Source organism: Anomalospiza imberbis, chromosome 24 (assembly GCF_031753505.1).
Source record: "Anomalospiza imberbis isolate Cuckoo-Finch-1a 21T00152 chromosome 24, ASM3175350v1, whole genome shotgun sequence".
NCBI lineage: Eukaryota > Metazoa > Chordata > Aves > Passeriformes > Viduidae > Anomalospiza > Anomalospiza imberbis.
In genome coordinates this window covers 5,766,663-5,783,251 of record NC_089704.1, presented here as the reverse complement: position 1 = coordinate 5,783,251, position 16,589 = coordinate 5,766,663, and the positions used below count along the sequence as shown (strand labels likewise).

The 16,589-nt window shown below is 42.4% G+C and overlaps 1 protein-coding gene across 2 annotated transcripts in view; it reads right to left on the bottom strand.

Annotated features, from left to right (window-relative positions):
- The window catches only part of SIK2 (salt inducible kinase 2), a 31,686-nt gene extending 15,627 nt beyond the window's left edge, over window positions 1-16,059 (bottom strand). For both annotated transcript variants that reach the window (XM_068172270.1, XM_068172271.1), the window contains exons 1-4: window positions 15,816-16,059; window positions 10,455-10,571; window positions 9,517-9,580; window positions 4,072-4,233 (exon numbers count right to left, since the gene is read on the bottom strand). In XM_068172270.1, the coding sequence (XP_068028371.1) occupies window positions 4,072-4,233; window positions 9,517-9,580; window positions 10,455-10,571; window positions 15,816-15,965 (493 nt within the window). In that variant the 5' untranslated portion in view covers window positions 15,966-16,059. The remainder of the gene's footprint in view (window positions 1-4,071; window positions 4,234-9,516; window positions 9,581-10,454; window positions 10,572-15,815) is intronic.
- Between the last annotated feature and the right edge of the window lie 530 nt (window positions 16,060-16,589).

Here is a 16,589-nt window from a genome sequence, read left to right as displayed (position 1 = left end):
TGTCTTGTACACCTGGAGCATGATTTCCCCACTCTGCCTTAGCCCTGCACTTCCAAAGCTTCAATGCCTTCCCTTTTCATGACCAATGAAACACCAGAATCCTGCAGAGCTGAATTTCAGCACGCACTGACAGCACAAAGCACTGCCAGACACCTCCTGACTGGCACTGGGCTTTTTCATGCAATACAGGAATTAATACCAGTGCTCTTTGTGTCAGCAACTGGCTCTTAGCTTTAAAAAATCCAATTCTGCTCTGTTGTTGGACAAAATAATTCCCTGGGTGGGGGAAGATCAGCATTATTTGTTAGGGTACACAACTTCTTGTGGTCACCCCTTTTGTCTCCATTATTCTTCCCACACAAATGGCTGGGAAACAATTTCTAAGCACTCCAGCATGGATAACATCCATGAAAACCCTTTCAAAGAAAAAAAAAATCAGGATTTAGTCAGGATCCTGGATACTTGGTCCATGGGGCTGCCTCAATTTTTAATTACTGCACTGTCAGTTGAGTTGCCCCACTTTTTGGAGTGGCCAGGATTCAGTTAAGCACAAAACAATCATGAGTCTCTCATCCTCTCCCTTCCACGTTGTTCCTGTTTTGCCATTGCTGATCTGTCACAGCCATTCTGGATCCAAAGTGGTCATTTTTAACCCAAAAAATGTCTCATTCCAGAGGAAATATCACTGATATTCAAGGGAAAAACGCGCCAGCCCTCAAAAAGAAACAAACAGAACAACAAAACAAACATATGCCAGCCACAGAATTCTAAAAGGACTGAAATTGGGCTCATTACCAGAGGACTGAGATTATATAATGGAGTGATCTTCTTAACATTTCCCTGAATCTGCACGTTAAAAAAAAAAAAACAACAAAACCCAAAAAACCCCAAAAAAGGCCATCATTTGCAGCATTGTGTTCAGTTGAATAAACTCTGTGTTTGTGCAATCTGCAAATATTGGCTCTCCACAGTTGTGGTATTTGGTTTCTCAATCTCATTACCCCCTTCAGAATAATCTTGAATTTCGAAGGTATCATTTTTTTGAGCGCACATCACGGCAGCGGAGTCTGTTTTCCCGTTAAAAATGGAAACAGCCTGAGATTTCAGCCCCATTTGCAATCTGAGAAATGGCAGCTCCCTGCCAGAGCCCTGCAACTTCTGCTGAGCATCCAGCAGGACGGCAGAGCCTCTCACTTGTACCTCCAAAAGCCTCCAAGGAGCTCCAGAGCTATAATTAATCCATTCTCCTAAAAACGACGAGCAGAACTCAATCTGCCTGGCCTGCAGAGAGCCACAGGGAGCTTTTGTTGGAGGAGAAATGTGAGCCTGGCAGATAATGGGCACAGAGGTGCTGATAAAGGCAAGGCATGAGCGTGGCGGCAACAAACCTGACCCACTTCAGGGGCTGAGTGCTGAGCAGCCTCTCCTGACGTCAATGCACATTTCCCTGTCCAGCAGCAGCTCCAGCCTCCTTCAAAATAACAGTCTCTGCCTACCTGGGCTGCTGCAAACAGCAGGATGCCAGCATTTCCTGCAGGCACCCCAGTCTGGGGCTGGAAGGACAGAAGGAGGAGCTGGGCCCCCATTCCGAGCTGGATTTGGTGGATTTCTGCCTGCACAGCAAAGGTTGTGCTCAGAGAGAGCACAGGGAGCTGAAATGCCCTCGAATGATGCCCTCAAAAAGCAGCAAATCCAAAGGACACATCACCTGTGTGCAGCTGCTTAACTTTGGGAAGAACCAGGCAGGTTTGCCTTGCTAGTGCTAAGCACAGATTCCACATTAAACCTGGCAGGAATTCCTCACCTTCCCCCTTCTCAATGGATATTTTATCTTATTAATACCTTCCGTTTTGCAACTTACACTAAAATTTGAGGGCTCTGCTCCCAACCACCTCCTATCTTCTACAAAATAAACCCATCAAAGCTCTCACCTCAAGTCCTTTACTCATCCTCTGTTTGTTGTCCAGTTACTGAGAGAGAAAAGATCCTTTGAATTCTGCCTGTCCCCATCCTTTTAGAGCAATTTCAACACAAAACTGTTGGATTTCAGTCCAGCCTCAAGCATCAAAGGTGGCATTCTTATGAACCCACGGGTTTTGGAACACTTTTGAAGGTTAGTTTATTCTCCTGGTGGCTGAAATACAGAGGTAACTTGGTGCATGTTTCAGTGTTTGACTGAAAACTGCTGTATTCTTGAGGAGTAAAAAGCTTCAATAAAAGTCTTGCAAGCAGCAGAATGAACCAAGAGGCCCACTGGAAGTTAAGAAGAGCTTTATCAAAATAATTCATCAGTGATTGTGCTGGTTTTTGCAATTCCTACATGCACTGAAATCAGAGGGAAAGCCCAGCTATCAGAGCTGGGATCCTGGCTGCCCTCCGTCCTTCCCCAGCCTGATAAATGAGCCGTGAGGAAGATGAACCACTGGAAGAGGCTGTTCCCAGGGATCTGCACAGCACCAGATAACTCCAAAATTCCCAGATAAACACGATGGAGTTCGTCATCCTTCTTCTTTGCAGTGAAAAATCCAACAACTGACTCGGCACAAATCACTGCAAAGTTTCCAGCAGCCTGAACTTTCCTCCAGCTCCTTCAGCAGCCAGGCTGGACACGGGGAGCTCTTACCAACCTGATAAAGCCTGACTGAGATCCACAGAGGAACCAGTTAATGGACTCATTTGCATGCAGCCCACCTGTAATTAACTCTGTGCACTGGAGAAGTGGAGCAGGAGAGCAGCTGGGGCAGGGCAGAGCTGGTGGAATCTCCTCATCCCATTTCCAGCCCTTCTACTGGGGTCCCTGGAGAGCTCCAGCACTGAAATTCCCAGGGCCAGAACAGCTCATGGCTCTCCTGAGCTGCTTTGGAAGGAGTTTCTCCCAGGGGATGTGCATCCCTGCAGTGCTTAGGACATCCAGGGCAGGAAAACCTCTGGATGCAGGAGCTGAGAGCCCCGAGGAGCTCTGGAGAGCTCTGCCAGGACGAACATCACGAGCTGTGCAGAGGGATCAGAGGGCAAAAATGTGCCAGTGAAGGCAGGAAAGAAAGCACAGATGAACAACAGCACAGAAATTCCCTTCTTTCAGCCCAATTCCTCAGAGCAAGGGGGTGACTGGCTGCCCTCAGACTGAATTTAGGATTTATTCAGTATAAACTGGCCTGGTGAATAAATTATCTCTCAGCCATAATTCTCCAGGTGCTCTGATTGCCAGGAGCTGCTGGAGGTGGATTCAAGTATGAAATCAGAAATGAGCAGAGGAAAAGCACCCCACAAATGGCAGCACTGATGAACCCACCTGGGGAATGCTCCACAACCTTTTCACCATTCCAGAAATGCCAGCAGGGAAATGAAAAGGTAAAAAAATCCAGGAATGATCAGAAATGTTTCACCATTCCACCTTTCTCAGCCTGAGAAAGGGAAATTCCTTCTCCTTCCTTCACTCCCCTTCCCTTCCCGCTCCCCTATCACTGGGATTTAAAGTTACCTCTTGGAAGATATCACCAAAAAGAAACATGAAGAAATCTGAGCAGCAAAAAGAACAGAGCCAATATAAGAAGACAATTACTGAAGACTGAAGTTCAACAGCCCCCCAAATCAAGATATTCCCTATTTTATCCATTTCCAGCCTCTCTGGGCTAAAGTCAGCATGGAAGGATCCGTGGAATTGTAATGAAAATGATTTCTATTGCTAGCAACATCTGCTGTGTCTAAATTTATAATTAAAGTGAAATCATGCATGCAAAAAGGAAAAAAAAAATCAATAAGCTTCCATTTTGAGGGTTTTTTTTTAATGTTGAAGGAAGTTATTTGATTAACTCTGTTTTAACTTGAACATCTGGCAGCTTTAAAGACACCCACAAAAAATGTCTATAACTTGAATTTTTTTTTTTTCTTTTTTGTTTTTTTTTCCCCTTCTTTTTCTGGAAGTTAATATTGGAAATTTGGATGGACTTTGACACCCACCATGGAAAAACATTCACGTGGAAAACCACGACGGAATCTCAGGCAGCGAATTACCGGGGGGAGGTTTTATTAAAAAAATACACAAAAATAAGGTGTTGCTGCACGGAATACCTGCTATTTTGATGTTCATGTTGTTGTCCAGCAGGAGGTTCTCAGCTTTGAGGTCCCTGTGCACGATTTTCCTGCCGTGGCAATATTCCACTGCTGACAGGATCTGCCAGAACTTGCGCCGCGCCTCGGGCTCGCTCAGGCGCCCGTGGCTGGCCAGGTAATCTGGGAAATAAAATCACCACCAATCAAACAAATCTGCTTTCCATCAGCCTGGACAGCAGGCAACAACACTGGCATTTCATGGTTTCCCCCAGAAATTTAGCACAAGGAAAATCAAACTAGTTTCCAGGCTCTTGATCTCCCAGCCAATCCTCAAAAAAAGAAAAAAAGGGAAATTTTCTCTCTGGTCCTTCTCTTATAGCTACCTGGTAATATCCCTAATATTTGCACAAATATCTAATGTTTAGGTATTTAAAATTAGGTATTTACCAAATCAGGTATGTAAAAATAGGTATTTACCAAATACCTAAGATTTGCACAATATTTTCGTAACAGAACTCATAATCTGGGAAATGAAAGCAGCAGAACTCCAACAAATCAGGTTTAAATCAGGCTGGGCAGCAAGTAACAATCATGAAACTCGGTGATTTCCCCCCAGTAATTAGTCCAAAGGAACTCAAATCAGCTTCCAGCTTGTTCTCCCAGCCAACTCTCTGAAAAAAAAAGGAATTTTTCCTCTCTTCCTTCTTTCACAGCTACCTGCTCGGTATTTTTACAATAGAACTCATGGTAATCTGGGAAATAAAAGCAGCAGAAATCAAGCAAATCGGGTTTAGATGGAGTCAGGCAACAAGATTGAAACTCGATGATTTCTTCCCAATAATTAGCAAAAAGGAACATCAAACCAGTCTTCAGATTGTTGTTCTCCCACTCAACCCTTCGAAAAAAATGGAGAAAAAAAAAGGAAATTTTCCTCTGCTCCTTCTTTTATGGCTGCCTGATCAATACTTTCACCACCTGGCAACTCAAATCATTCAAAAACGAAGCAATTCAGGTTCAAATGGACTGGGCAGCAAGCAACACCGCTGAAATTCAATTCCTCCCAAATAATTAGCACAAGGGAACTCAAACCATTTTCCAACTGCTTGTTCTCCCGCTCAACCCTCCGAAAAAACGGAAAAAAAAAAAGAGGAAACTCTTCTCTGCTCCTTCTTCTACAGCCACCTGGTCATTATTTTCAGAATATTTTCACAACACAATTCGTGGGGAATACTTGGAATAATTTGCTTCACCATCCTGGACACTTCAAGCTTTAATTCCTCTAAGCTTCACATCACACTTGTCCCTCTGACGCCTCAGCAGTGGCTGTGTGGTGGACAAAAGTATTTTTTTTTTTTAATTTCTGGGAATAAAACAAGCACCCCAAAGGTGCCCATCCTGACCTCTCTCTCCTCCCCACCGCGTCACAGGCAGGGAGAACATTTTGTTCTCGTATTTGCTTACATTGTGTAAAAATTTTTAATTAAATTATCATTTAGGGGGCCTTGTAAGCTTGTATTTTATAGGATTTTTAATTAAATTATCATTTACGCGGCTTTGTTAGCCTGTGTTTTATAGGATTTTTAGTTCAAATATCATTTGGGGGGCTTTGTTAGCCTGTGTTTTATAGGATTTTTAATTCAGATATCATTCAGTGGGCTTTGTTAGCCTGTGTTTTATAGGATTTTTAATTAAATTATCATTTAGGGGGCTTTGTTAGCCTGTGTTTTTTAGGATTTTTAATTCAAATATCATTTAGGGGCTTTGCAAGCCTGTGTTTTATAGGATTTTTAGTTCAAATATCATTCAGGGGGCTTTGTTAGCCTGTGTTTTATAGGATTTTTAATTAAATTATCATTTAGGGGGCTTTGTTAGCCTGTGTTTTATAGGATTTTTAATTCAAATATCATTTAGGGGGCTTTGTTAGCCTGTATTTTATAGGATTTTTAATTCAAATATCATTTGGGGGGCTTTGTTAGCCTGTGTTTTATAGGATTTTTAATTCAAGTATCATTCAGGGGGCTTTGTTAGCCCGTGTTTTATAGGATTTTTAGTTCAAATATCATTTGGGGGGCTTTGTTAGCCTGTGTTTTATAGGATTTTTAATTCAGATATCATTTAGAGGGCTTTGTTAGCCTGTATTTTATAGGATTTTTAATTCAAATATCATTCAGGGGGCTTTGTTAGCCCGTGTTTTATAGGATTTTTAATTCAAATATCATTCAGTGGGCTTTGTTAGCCTGTGTTTTATAGGATTTTTAGTTCAAATATCATTCAGTGGGCTTTGTTAGCCTGTGTTTTATAGGATTTTTAATTCAAATATCATTTGGGGGGCTTTGTTAGCCCGTGTTTTATAGGATTTTTAGTTCAAATATCATTCAGGGGGCTTTGTTAGCCTGTGTTTTATAGGATTTTTAATTAAATTATCATTTGGGGGGCTTTGTTAGCCTGTGTTTTAGGGGATTTTTAATTCAGATATCATTTGGGGGGCTTTGCAAACCTGTGTTTTATAGGATTTTTAATTCAAGTATCATTCAGGGGGCTTTGTTAGCCTGTATTTTATAGGATTTTTAATTCAAATATCATTCAGGGGGCTTTGTTAGCCTGTGTTTTATAGGATTTTTAATTCAAGTATCATTCAGGGGGCTTTGTTAGCCCGTATTTTATAGGATTTTTATTTCAAACACCATTTAGGGGGCTCTGTAACTTCAGCAATATTTGCATTTCGACGTTTCTCCGTGGTCAGAGCTGGCCTGTGGGAGCTGCAGCTCTGAAAACTCAGCCCAGAGCTCCCAGCCCACCTCACACACTGCTCAGCTGGTTTCACTTGGCAAGGCACAGGAACAAACAAAAGCCTGGCAGTAAGGGGAGATCATAATATTTGCAAGCTAAATATCATCCCGTCCCAGAGCGACGGACAAATCCTGTGACAGCAAGGTGAAGTCAGACATCAAAGGCACAAAGTGAATCACCCCTGAGCAGCAGGGGCTGTGCCTCAACCACATTATTATTATTATTATTATTATTATTATTATTATTATTATTTATTAATCTATTTATTTATGTGTTTATTATTTCCTCTGGGATCCCCCTGTCCTGCCTGGAGCAGCAGGGGCTGTGCCTCAACCACATTATTATTAATAATATTAATATTATTGTTATTTATTTATTATTTCCTCTGGGATCCCCCTGTCCCGAATGGAGCAGCAGGGGCTGTGCATCAACCACATTATTATTATTTATTTGTATTTATTTATTATTAATTTATTATTTATATATTATTTATTTATTATTTCCTCTGGGATCACCCTGTCCCGCCTGGAGCAGCAGGGGCTGTGCATCAACCACATTTTATTATTATTATTATTATTATTATTATTATTATTATTATTATTAATTAATTTATGTACTTATTATTCCCTCTGGGATCCCCCTGTCCCGCCTGGAGCAGCAGGGACTGTGCATCAACCACATTATTATTATTTATTTGTATTTATTTATTATTAATTTATTATTTATATATTATTTATTTATTATTTACTCTGGGATCACCCTGTCCCGCTTGGAGCAGCAGGGGCTGTGCCTCAACCAAATTATTATTAATAATATTAATATTATTGTTATTTATTTATTATTTCTTCTGGGATCCCCCTGTCCCGAATGAAGCAGCAGGGGCTGTGCCTCAACCACATTATTATTATTATTATTATTATTATTATTATTATTTATTTATTTATTTATTTATGTGTTTATTATTTCCTCTGGGATCCCCCTGTCCTGCCTGGAGCAGCAGGGGCTGTGAATCAACCACATTATTATTATTATTATTATTATTATTATTATTATTATTATTATTATTCATCAATTTTTATTTATTTATTATTTATTCTGGGATCACCCTGTCCCTCCTGGAGCAGCAGGGGCTGTGCATTAACCACATAATTATTATTATTAATATTTATTTATTATTTATTTATGTATTATTTATTTATAATTTTTTCTGGGATCACCCTGTCCCTCGGAAAGCAGCAGGGGTGGTTGTTGTTGTTGTTGTTGTTATTATTATTATTATTATTATTATTATTATTAATATATTTTTTATTTATTCTGGGATCACCCTGTCCCTCCTGGAGCAGCAGGGGCTGTGCATCAACCACATAATGATTATTATTAATATTTATTTATTATTTATTTATGTATTATTTATTTATTATTTATTCTGGAATCACCCTGTCCCTCCTGGAGCAGCAGGTGTTGTTGTTGTTGTCATTATTATTATTATTATTATTATTATTATTATTATTAAAAATGACTACCATAATAAAAACTAATACAAAAATTATAAATTGTTAATTTAAATTTTTAAAGTATTTTTATTTTAACATAATCATATATATTTATTTATACTCATATAATTATATTTATTGTATATCTATCGAATACAATATATATTTTATGTTTTTATATACAATATAATATTTATATATTATATAATTTATAAGCCTTACATGTTATATTATTTATATATAATATATACAATATATAATACATATTTTATATGTAATATATTTTATACATTATGTATTTTATATATATTTTATACATTATATGTTTCGTATATAATATACTTCACATATTATATAATATATATAATATATATTATATAATGTAATGTAATGTAATATAATATAATATAATATAAAGTGTAATATAATATAATATTATATATTATATTACATTTTATATTATATATATTATATAATATATGAAATATATTATATACAAAATATACAATGTATAAAATATATTATATATATACATATATAAATATAAATATAATATATATAATGTATATTTATTTATTATATATAATTATAAATCATATATATATTATAAATTATAATTATAATATATAATTTATATATATATATTATAATTATATATATAATATATATAATTATATTTATTTATAATATATAATTATATATGTTATATATATAAAAATATATTTAAATATATAAAAATTTATATAAATAAATATAAAAATATAATATAATATAATATAATATTATATTATATAGTATTATATTTATTATATTATATTATATTTATTATATTATATTATATTATATTATGTTATGTTATGTTATGTTATTCTATACTATATATATAATATATTTTTTTATATATGTTGTTTTATATAGTTTAAAAAATATATATTATAATAAAACAGAAGCCAAAAGTGATTTTAGATTCCCAGCCAAAGGGGCAGGATTTTTGTCCCAAGACAAAGCCCAGCAAAAAGAAACCAGCTGGAACAGAGGGAATGGAATTTAAACCTGGAAGGTTTTCAGCTCTGCAGGTGCACAGAAATATTAAATCTCATATCAGACCCAAAGGATCCTTCTTTGCGCAGACACCAGGAGTGCATTAACAAGTTGAGCATGGAAATATTCTCCTGCTTACCGAAAATCTCCCCGTTTTTGGCAAATTCTGTCACCAGGTACAGCATGCTTTTGGTCTCCATCACCTGTGGATGCAGCAGGGATAAATGAGAGCTCGTGGCAAGAGCAAAAAAAGCCAAAAAAGCACCCAAAAGGATCTTTATTTTTATGGTCCTAAATGGGGAAGTTCTGCCACGCACGTGGAGCTGCCACAATCTTCCGACGTGTGCAAACAGAATAATCTTCCCTGAGAGTGAAAAGTCCTCCACTTCAAAAAGCCATTTCAGATTTCAGGACAATTCCAGTGCATTCTGGGGTTATTTCGATAACCTCAGAGAAACAGCTCAGCAGCAGCTGAGCTTGTCCGTGGGCAAGAGCTTTGTGAATTTGATTTTGCATTTTATTTATGAACTGGCCTGACAGTCCCAAGATGCTGCTCACGACGAAAAGCAAACCAGGGAGGCAATATTTTAAAAATAAACTCATTTACCAAACGCATTTTTAACCAGTCACTGGAGGAGTGAGCACCACCCAAGCATCACCCTCCCTTCAAGGCTTCATTTAAATCTTCTCAGTCTCTCCTCTGCCACTTTTGTGTGGTGTCATTCATTCAGAAAAAAACTGAGGGGAGATATTATCAAGGCAGTTGCACATTTAACTCCTTAAGCTCCACCTCTACCTGCTACATCAATATTTTAAAGACCAGTTTTATCTTTTAAATAGACCATTACATTCAAGACCATTTATTTTTAAAATATTTTAAAGGCCAGTTTTATCTTTTAAATAGACTGTTACATTCAAGACCATTTATTTTTAAAATATTTTAAAGGCCAGCTTCTTTTGCATAAAATTAATTTAAAGCTGAACTGGTCTTAACTGGGATCTCCATTTTTGTTTAGCAGGACTAAGAGAGGGGGGGAAAAAGGGAAAAATAAAAGGGGAAATCCCCTCTAAACCTACCTGGTAGAGTTTTATGATGTGTGGGTGGTCGAGCATCTTCATTATCTGCACCTCCCTGTAGATCTTCTCCAGATTCACAGCATCCAGCTGAGATTTGTCAATGATTTTTATTGCCACCTGCAGACCAACAGCAAAAATGAGCTTTAGAAACTCCCCCAAGGTGCTCCTCGTGAGTTGACCCTGATTAGAAAGGGAATAATGCAGCCCCAGGTGACTGGAGGCTTTCTGGGGAGCTCTGAAATACAAATCCCAGACTGGAAAAAACAGCAGGGCAGCACTCAAAGTGTGTCTGGGGTCCCTCTAAGGGGCTGCAGGGCTCTCACCCACATCAGCATGTGAGGAAATGCAGGTTTTCCAGGAGAAAAAGCAGGTTTTCCATGAGTAAAAGTAGGTTTTCTATGAGAAAAAGCAGGTTTTCCATGAAAAAAAAACCCAGGTCTTCCATAGAATGGAAGGCACAGAACAGGTGAGGGAGGCCAGTGCTCCAGGTGCTCATCAATCAGCAATTTGCAGTGACCAAAATCTCCTTAAAAAGCTCAGTGGTGCCCATTTCTGGAGTCAAGGTGACAAATCTGAGTCCCACAAAAGGATATTTTAGGAGAAAAAAAACCTGTTGGCTCCACACAAACACTCCAAACCTAGGGGCTCCACGCAGTTGCAGCTGTGGCATGTTTAATTAATTCATATGCTGTTATAAAAGGGTATCTGCAGTTCATCCCTTCAGAGAAAAAACTCTGCAGATGAATTTATCAGTCAAACCTTGGAAACACATCTCAATTAATTCACAAAACACATCCTGGCCCTGCTGACCTTGTTTTTAGCCAATAAATGCAAAGGGAAGATAACTCTGGATGCTCAGGGGACTACAAAGCTCCAACAGAAGACATTTAAAATTGAAACCAAGAAAAAGTGAAAATACAGCCCCCGCAAAGGGTAAAAAAGGTAAAGAGTGCTGAATGTATAAATGGTGTTTATTCACCCTGAATGTCACTTTATTAATGCTGAAGCAGGAGCAAACAAGTAAGTCCCACTAATATTCCAATTATAGCAGAATTTCACAAACTATTGAACAGGGGAGAGCTGCTGCACAGGAGACAGAAATCCACAGGAGGTGAACCTCATTATCTGCTCCAACACTGATTATGGGCCCACCTGAGTTCACAATTAACTATTTATTGACTTCAGCTCAATCTGATTTTCCTTCTTTAAAAGTCCCTAGTGTGTCCCCAGCTCCCAGGAAAATGTACAACTTGAAGTGCGCATGAAATAAGTCCATAAAATGTATATACCAGAGGAGAGCAGCAGCTCCTCCACTCAAATGCAGATTTAATACCTCAGCTCATTCTGCATCTTCATCTTGCCAGGACCAGGGAAGATTTTGCAGAAGAACCACTTGAAAACACTTAAAATCCAGCAAAGTCTTCCCAAGGATGTGAGCAGGAACAGGGAATTCAGCAGCTCCTTTTTGTCCATGAGCTCAGCTGTCTCTTGATGACAGGAAAAGGGATGTAATTCTTAGAGGTGGAGAAGCTCCTCCAAGCCACGGAGCAGCTTCCTATCTGAAAAGTGTGTTTTGTTCCTAAACATGCATCTTGCCAAAAACTACTGGCAACAGCTCGAAACAAACAACAAAAAAACCCCCAAATTTCAATATATAATGTCAGCACGTCCTTCACCTGAGAAGGAAAACAAAAAGGGAATCCCTGATCTCCCCCTGTCACCAGATTTTGCTGCTTAAGGAGTTACATTCCAAGATATCTTTGCAGCTTTCATGGTTTCTTCTCGTTTTAAAATAAAAAGAATTGCACTTATTTCCTTCCCTCGCTCACTGAAGGCCCAGGGAATTGGAGTTTGCTCCATCCCCCCCTGACATCTGGGAATTCCAACTGCCAAGGAGTGAGGACGAAATGCTTGTCAAGAAAAGATGAAAGTTCTTCTGCTTCTGCTCCTCAGCTACTCCAACTGTCAGTTTTCATTGTTTTTGTTTTATTCGTTTGATTCTTGAAAGGAAAAACAAAGGCAAAAAGCAAACACCCAAACAAAAAAACCAAAACCACAACACAACCTCCTGCTACAAGTTCACATTCAAACAGAGCTTTGTCCCTGCAGGTTACAGATATTCAGATTTGTTAACCCACTACATTCTTAAAATAGATAAAATGCATTAAAACTAACAAACACTACTTCCTGTAGTCTGGAAAAACTCCACATTTTGTTGTGCAGCACAGGGAGCTGCTGTCTCTGCTGGAGTTACTCACTTTGCAAATACCTGAGCACACCTGAATTGGTGCCACAGATCAGATCACGGGCTGCAGGGGCATTTTTCATACTTTTTTCCAGAGAAAAACACGAATTCCCTGTAACAGCAGCCAGGTGAAAGCACATCTGCGAGCCACAGGGAGAGCCAGGTTTTATTTTCCCCTGGGGAGCAGTGAGCAGAGTTCCTCTGCAGGGCATTAATCCTTAAGGGTTAATTAAGGCTTTTAGGGGTGGGTTCCCAAATTCCTGCTTTTTCAAGCAGCACCTTCACCTACTCCAAACTTTCCCCCTATTCCCTACATTCCAAACCTTTTCCTTATTCCACTCCCATCCCATTTCAGTGGAAGCAAATCTCCATCTCCTCCAACTTTTACGCTTCCAATTACTCCTGTTCCCTCCTCTCCTCCTCCCCAGGAAAATCTCTGCTCATTTCCACGCCTCATTAGCAGGAGCTGCCCTGGGATCACAGGATTTCTGGGCAGCAGGATAAAGAAAGGAGCGTGGCAGGGAAAAGCCACGTGGCCTCCACTCAAATGGCACCAAACACCCAAACAAGCCAAGCAAAGGTCGGGCTCAGCCCCCCCCGGGTGGACTGGCAGTAAAAAGGGTCAGGCAGCACCTCTATTCCTACACATCCTTATTGAATTCATTTATTCCTGATATCTTCATCACCTGACATCTTTATTAATCCCCCCATTTTCCCCAACTTTCACACTTCTGTATGGTTGTTTAGAACTTGCATTAATTGAAATGATGGTTTCTGATTTTGCTTGCACACACCCTGTGTTGTTCTCCTGCTTCATGGTTTCATTTCATTCCCACCTCTGCTAACAATTTATGGCAATAATTTTATCGTCTCACCTGTAGTCTTTCCATAAAAAGGATGGATTGTACACAATCCATAAGTGCCGCATTCAAGGTAATAAGAGCCCATCTTTTTTAATTTGATGGTTATTAGCTAGGCAGAGTTGTGTTAAAAAAAAAGGGCAAATATTTTAAAGGTCAAAGTCATATAAAACACAATTTCAGAACGCCAGTGCTAGAAAAGCCCAACAACAATCAGGTTCTGAATCTAAAGGGTTGAAATCAGGAGATTCAGGAGCAACTTTGACAAGGAGTCCTCTTAAAATAGGTTTTTTGAGCAAGTCTCAGCAGCTTCACAGCATCCTCCTGTAGCACAGACCTGAGGGTGCACCAGCACAGCCCTTCCAGGACCCAAAACCTGAATATTCTTCCACTGGAACTTAAGCAACAGTTTAGAAGAAGCTTGAAATATGAAAACCCTTCCGTCTGGAGTCATTAACAAGCAGGATGTCCACTCTGTGTGCTCAGGGGTCCAACAGTCAGGTGAGCTGCTCCAAACTGGAAGTGCTTATTCCAAAGAGTATTTGGCTGGAATTGATTTCCTCTGACATCACCAGAAGTCATCTTAACAGGGTTCCCCTTCCTCAAAGATTGTGTAAATACTTCCAGCAACCAACTCAGCAATTCAGTTCCAGAAAAACACTCCTGCAACTCTCACTGCAGAAGTCAGAGCTGACTCAAAAAATCAAAGACCTTGACAAAAAATCCTGCAGCACAGGCAAATTTGCTGTAAAAATCCCAGGGAAGATAAAAAGGCTGCAGGCTGGACAGAAAAGGTGGTTAAAAAAAAATCAAGACTAAGAGAATTCAGCAGTTCCTTAGGACACAGATGAAAGAATCATCCAGGAATCAGGGAGCTTTTAAGCTCTGTGCTTTCTGTAACCTTTGTTATTCCCAACAATGCTAAACAAACTCGCTTTCTAAAACGACAATAAAAACCAAGATTAAAGTTTTCATCTCCATCACAAAGCCTGCCAAAGAAATGAGGGCTGAAGAGCAATGACAACTGAGTATCTTCAAGTGGAGCATTTGCAATTCTGGCACGTGGCACCAAACTTGGAAAGGGAACGCTGGCACTGCTTGGCTCTTCAGCAGGAGCAAGGAAGGGCTCAGAAAGAACCGAGTTTATGATGAACTTGAGAAATGAGGCAAGAGGAGAACTTTCTGTCAGTCCCTGCGATGCAGAGCTCATCAATCACGGCGTGGCCAGAGCCCTGTCAGCACCAGGGGTTTGCTGTCCTCAGCCGAGCTGCAGCTTTCAGGGCATGTTCCCATTCCTGAAGGGATGATTTTCCTCCCCAAGCCCACGGCGGTGAATACCTGCAGCCTCCGGACAGTGTTTGAATGGCTTTGCTCCGGGACAGAGCAGCGCAGGAACCTCTTTTCAGTCAACAATGAAAGCCACCAGAAGAGAGCCTTACAAAAAGCTCACCTCTAGGTGTAGCAACTAAAACTACCTAAAAAAACGCAAAGAGGAAGCTGATCCCTCAGAGCCATTACTCTCATCAAATACCTTTTTTTTTTTTTTAAAGTGAACACGACTACATTTTTACCCAGGCAGACTGACAATCATTTTTGTTTTAGGTAAAGCACCAGGTATTAACAATAATCACCGGGTAATACACGGGGGCGGTTGAACAAAGAGGCTAAAAATGGTTGGATTTGGTGAACTTGCAGGATGCCGTGAAGAATTCAGCACACACACACACACACACACACACACACACACACACACAAGTTCCTCTGCTGAAGCAGATAACCCAGCATTGCCCAGGTCAGGAAAACCGAAAATATCCAGGGCACGGCGGCAGGCACAGCACAAGGGTTGGGAGAGCGCAGAAAGTGCTGCTGGAGCAGCACCGGAGCATCCGTGGGGTGCCATCCCGGCAGCGATGCCACCACCCTGGGGGTGATGCCACCACCCTGGGGGTGACATCCTGAGGGTGGCATCTTTCGGGTGGCATCCCGGGGCGGGGAGGGGGGGGGACATCCTGCGGGTGACATCCTCGGGCATCCCCCCGCGGCCTCGGAGGCGTTCTCCTGCCCTTCCCAGGAGGATGCGAGCGGGAGAAACCCCCCCACCCCACCCCAGCGGCCGGGGCTCCGAGCCGGCGCTCCGTGCCGAGCCGCGTCCCCGCGGGAGGTGCCGGAAGGGACAAAAGCGGCGCGGAGCGCGCCCGGGAGCGCCGGCCCCGCGCAGCCCCCGCGGCCCCGCCGCGCCCCCCGCGCCGTGCCCACCTCGCTGCGGGTGATGCGGTGCCGCGCCAGCTTCACCACCGCGAAGTTGCCCTTGCCCAGCGTGCCCTCGATGTCGTAGAAGCCGACGCGGACGGGCCCGAGCCCGCGGGGCAGCAGCGCCGGGGGCCGCCGGGGCTCGGCCATCACCATGCTGGGCTCGGGGGGCGGCGGCGGCGGCTCCGGCTCCGGGCTCCGCGCGGCGCCCCCGGGGCCGCGCCGCCCCCTCCGCCACCGACCGGCGTCACCGCGCGCGTCACCGCGGGCGGGGCCTCGCCATGGCAACCGGGCTGCCACGGCCCGCCCCGGGCCGCCGCCAGCGCCGCCGGCACGGGGACAGCGCGGCAGCGCCGGGACAGCGCCGGTGCCGCCACCCCCGGGGGACAGCGCGGGACCCGTGCTGGGACAGTGCCACCACCCCCGGGGGACAGCGCGGCACCGGTGGGACAGTGCCGGTGCCGCCACCCCCGGGGGGACAGAGCGGCAGCGCCGGGACAGCGCCGGTGCCGCCACCCCCGGGGGACAGCGCGGGACCCGTGCTGGGACAGTGCCGGTGCCGCCACCCCCGGGGGGACACAGCGGTACCGGTGGGACAGTGCCGGTGCCACCACCCCCGGGGGGACAGTGCGGGACCCGTGCTGGGACAGTGCCACCACCCCCGGGGGGACAACACGGGACCCGTGCTGGGACAGTGCCACCACCCCCGGGGGGACAGCGCGGCACCGCTGGGACAGTGCCACCACCCCCGAGGGGACACAGCAGCACCGGTGGGACAGT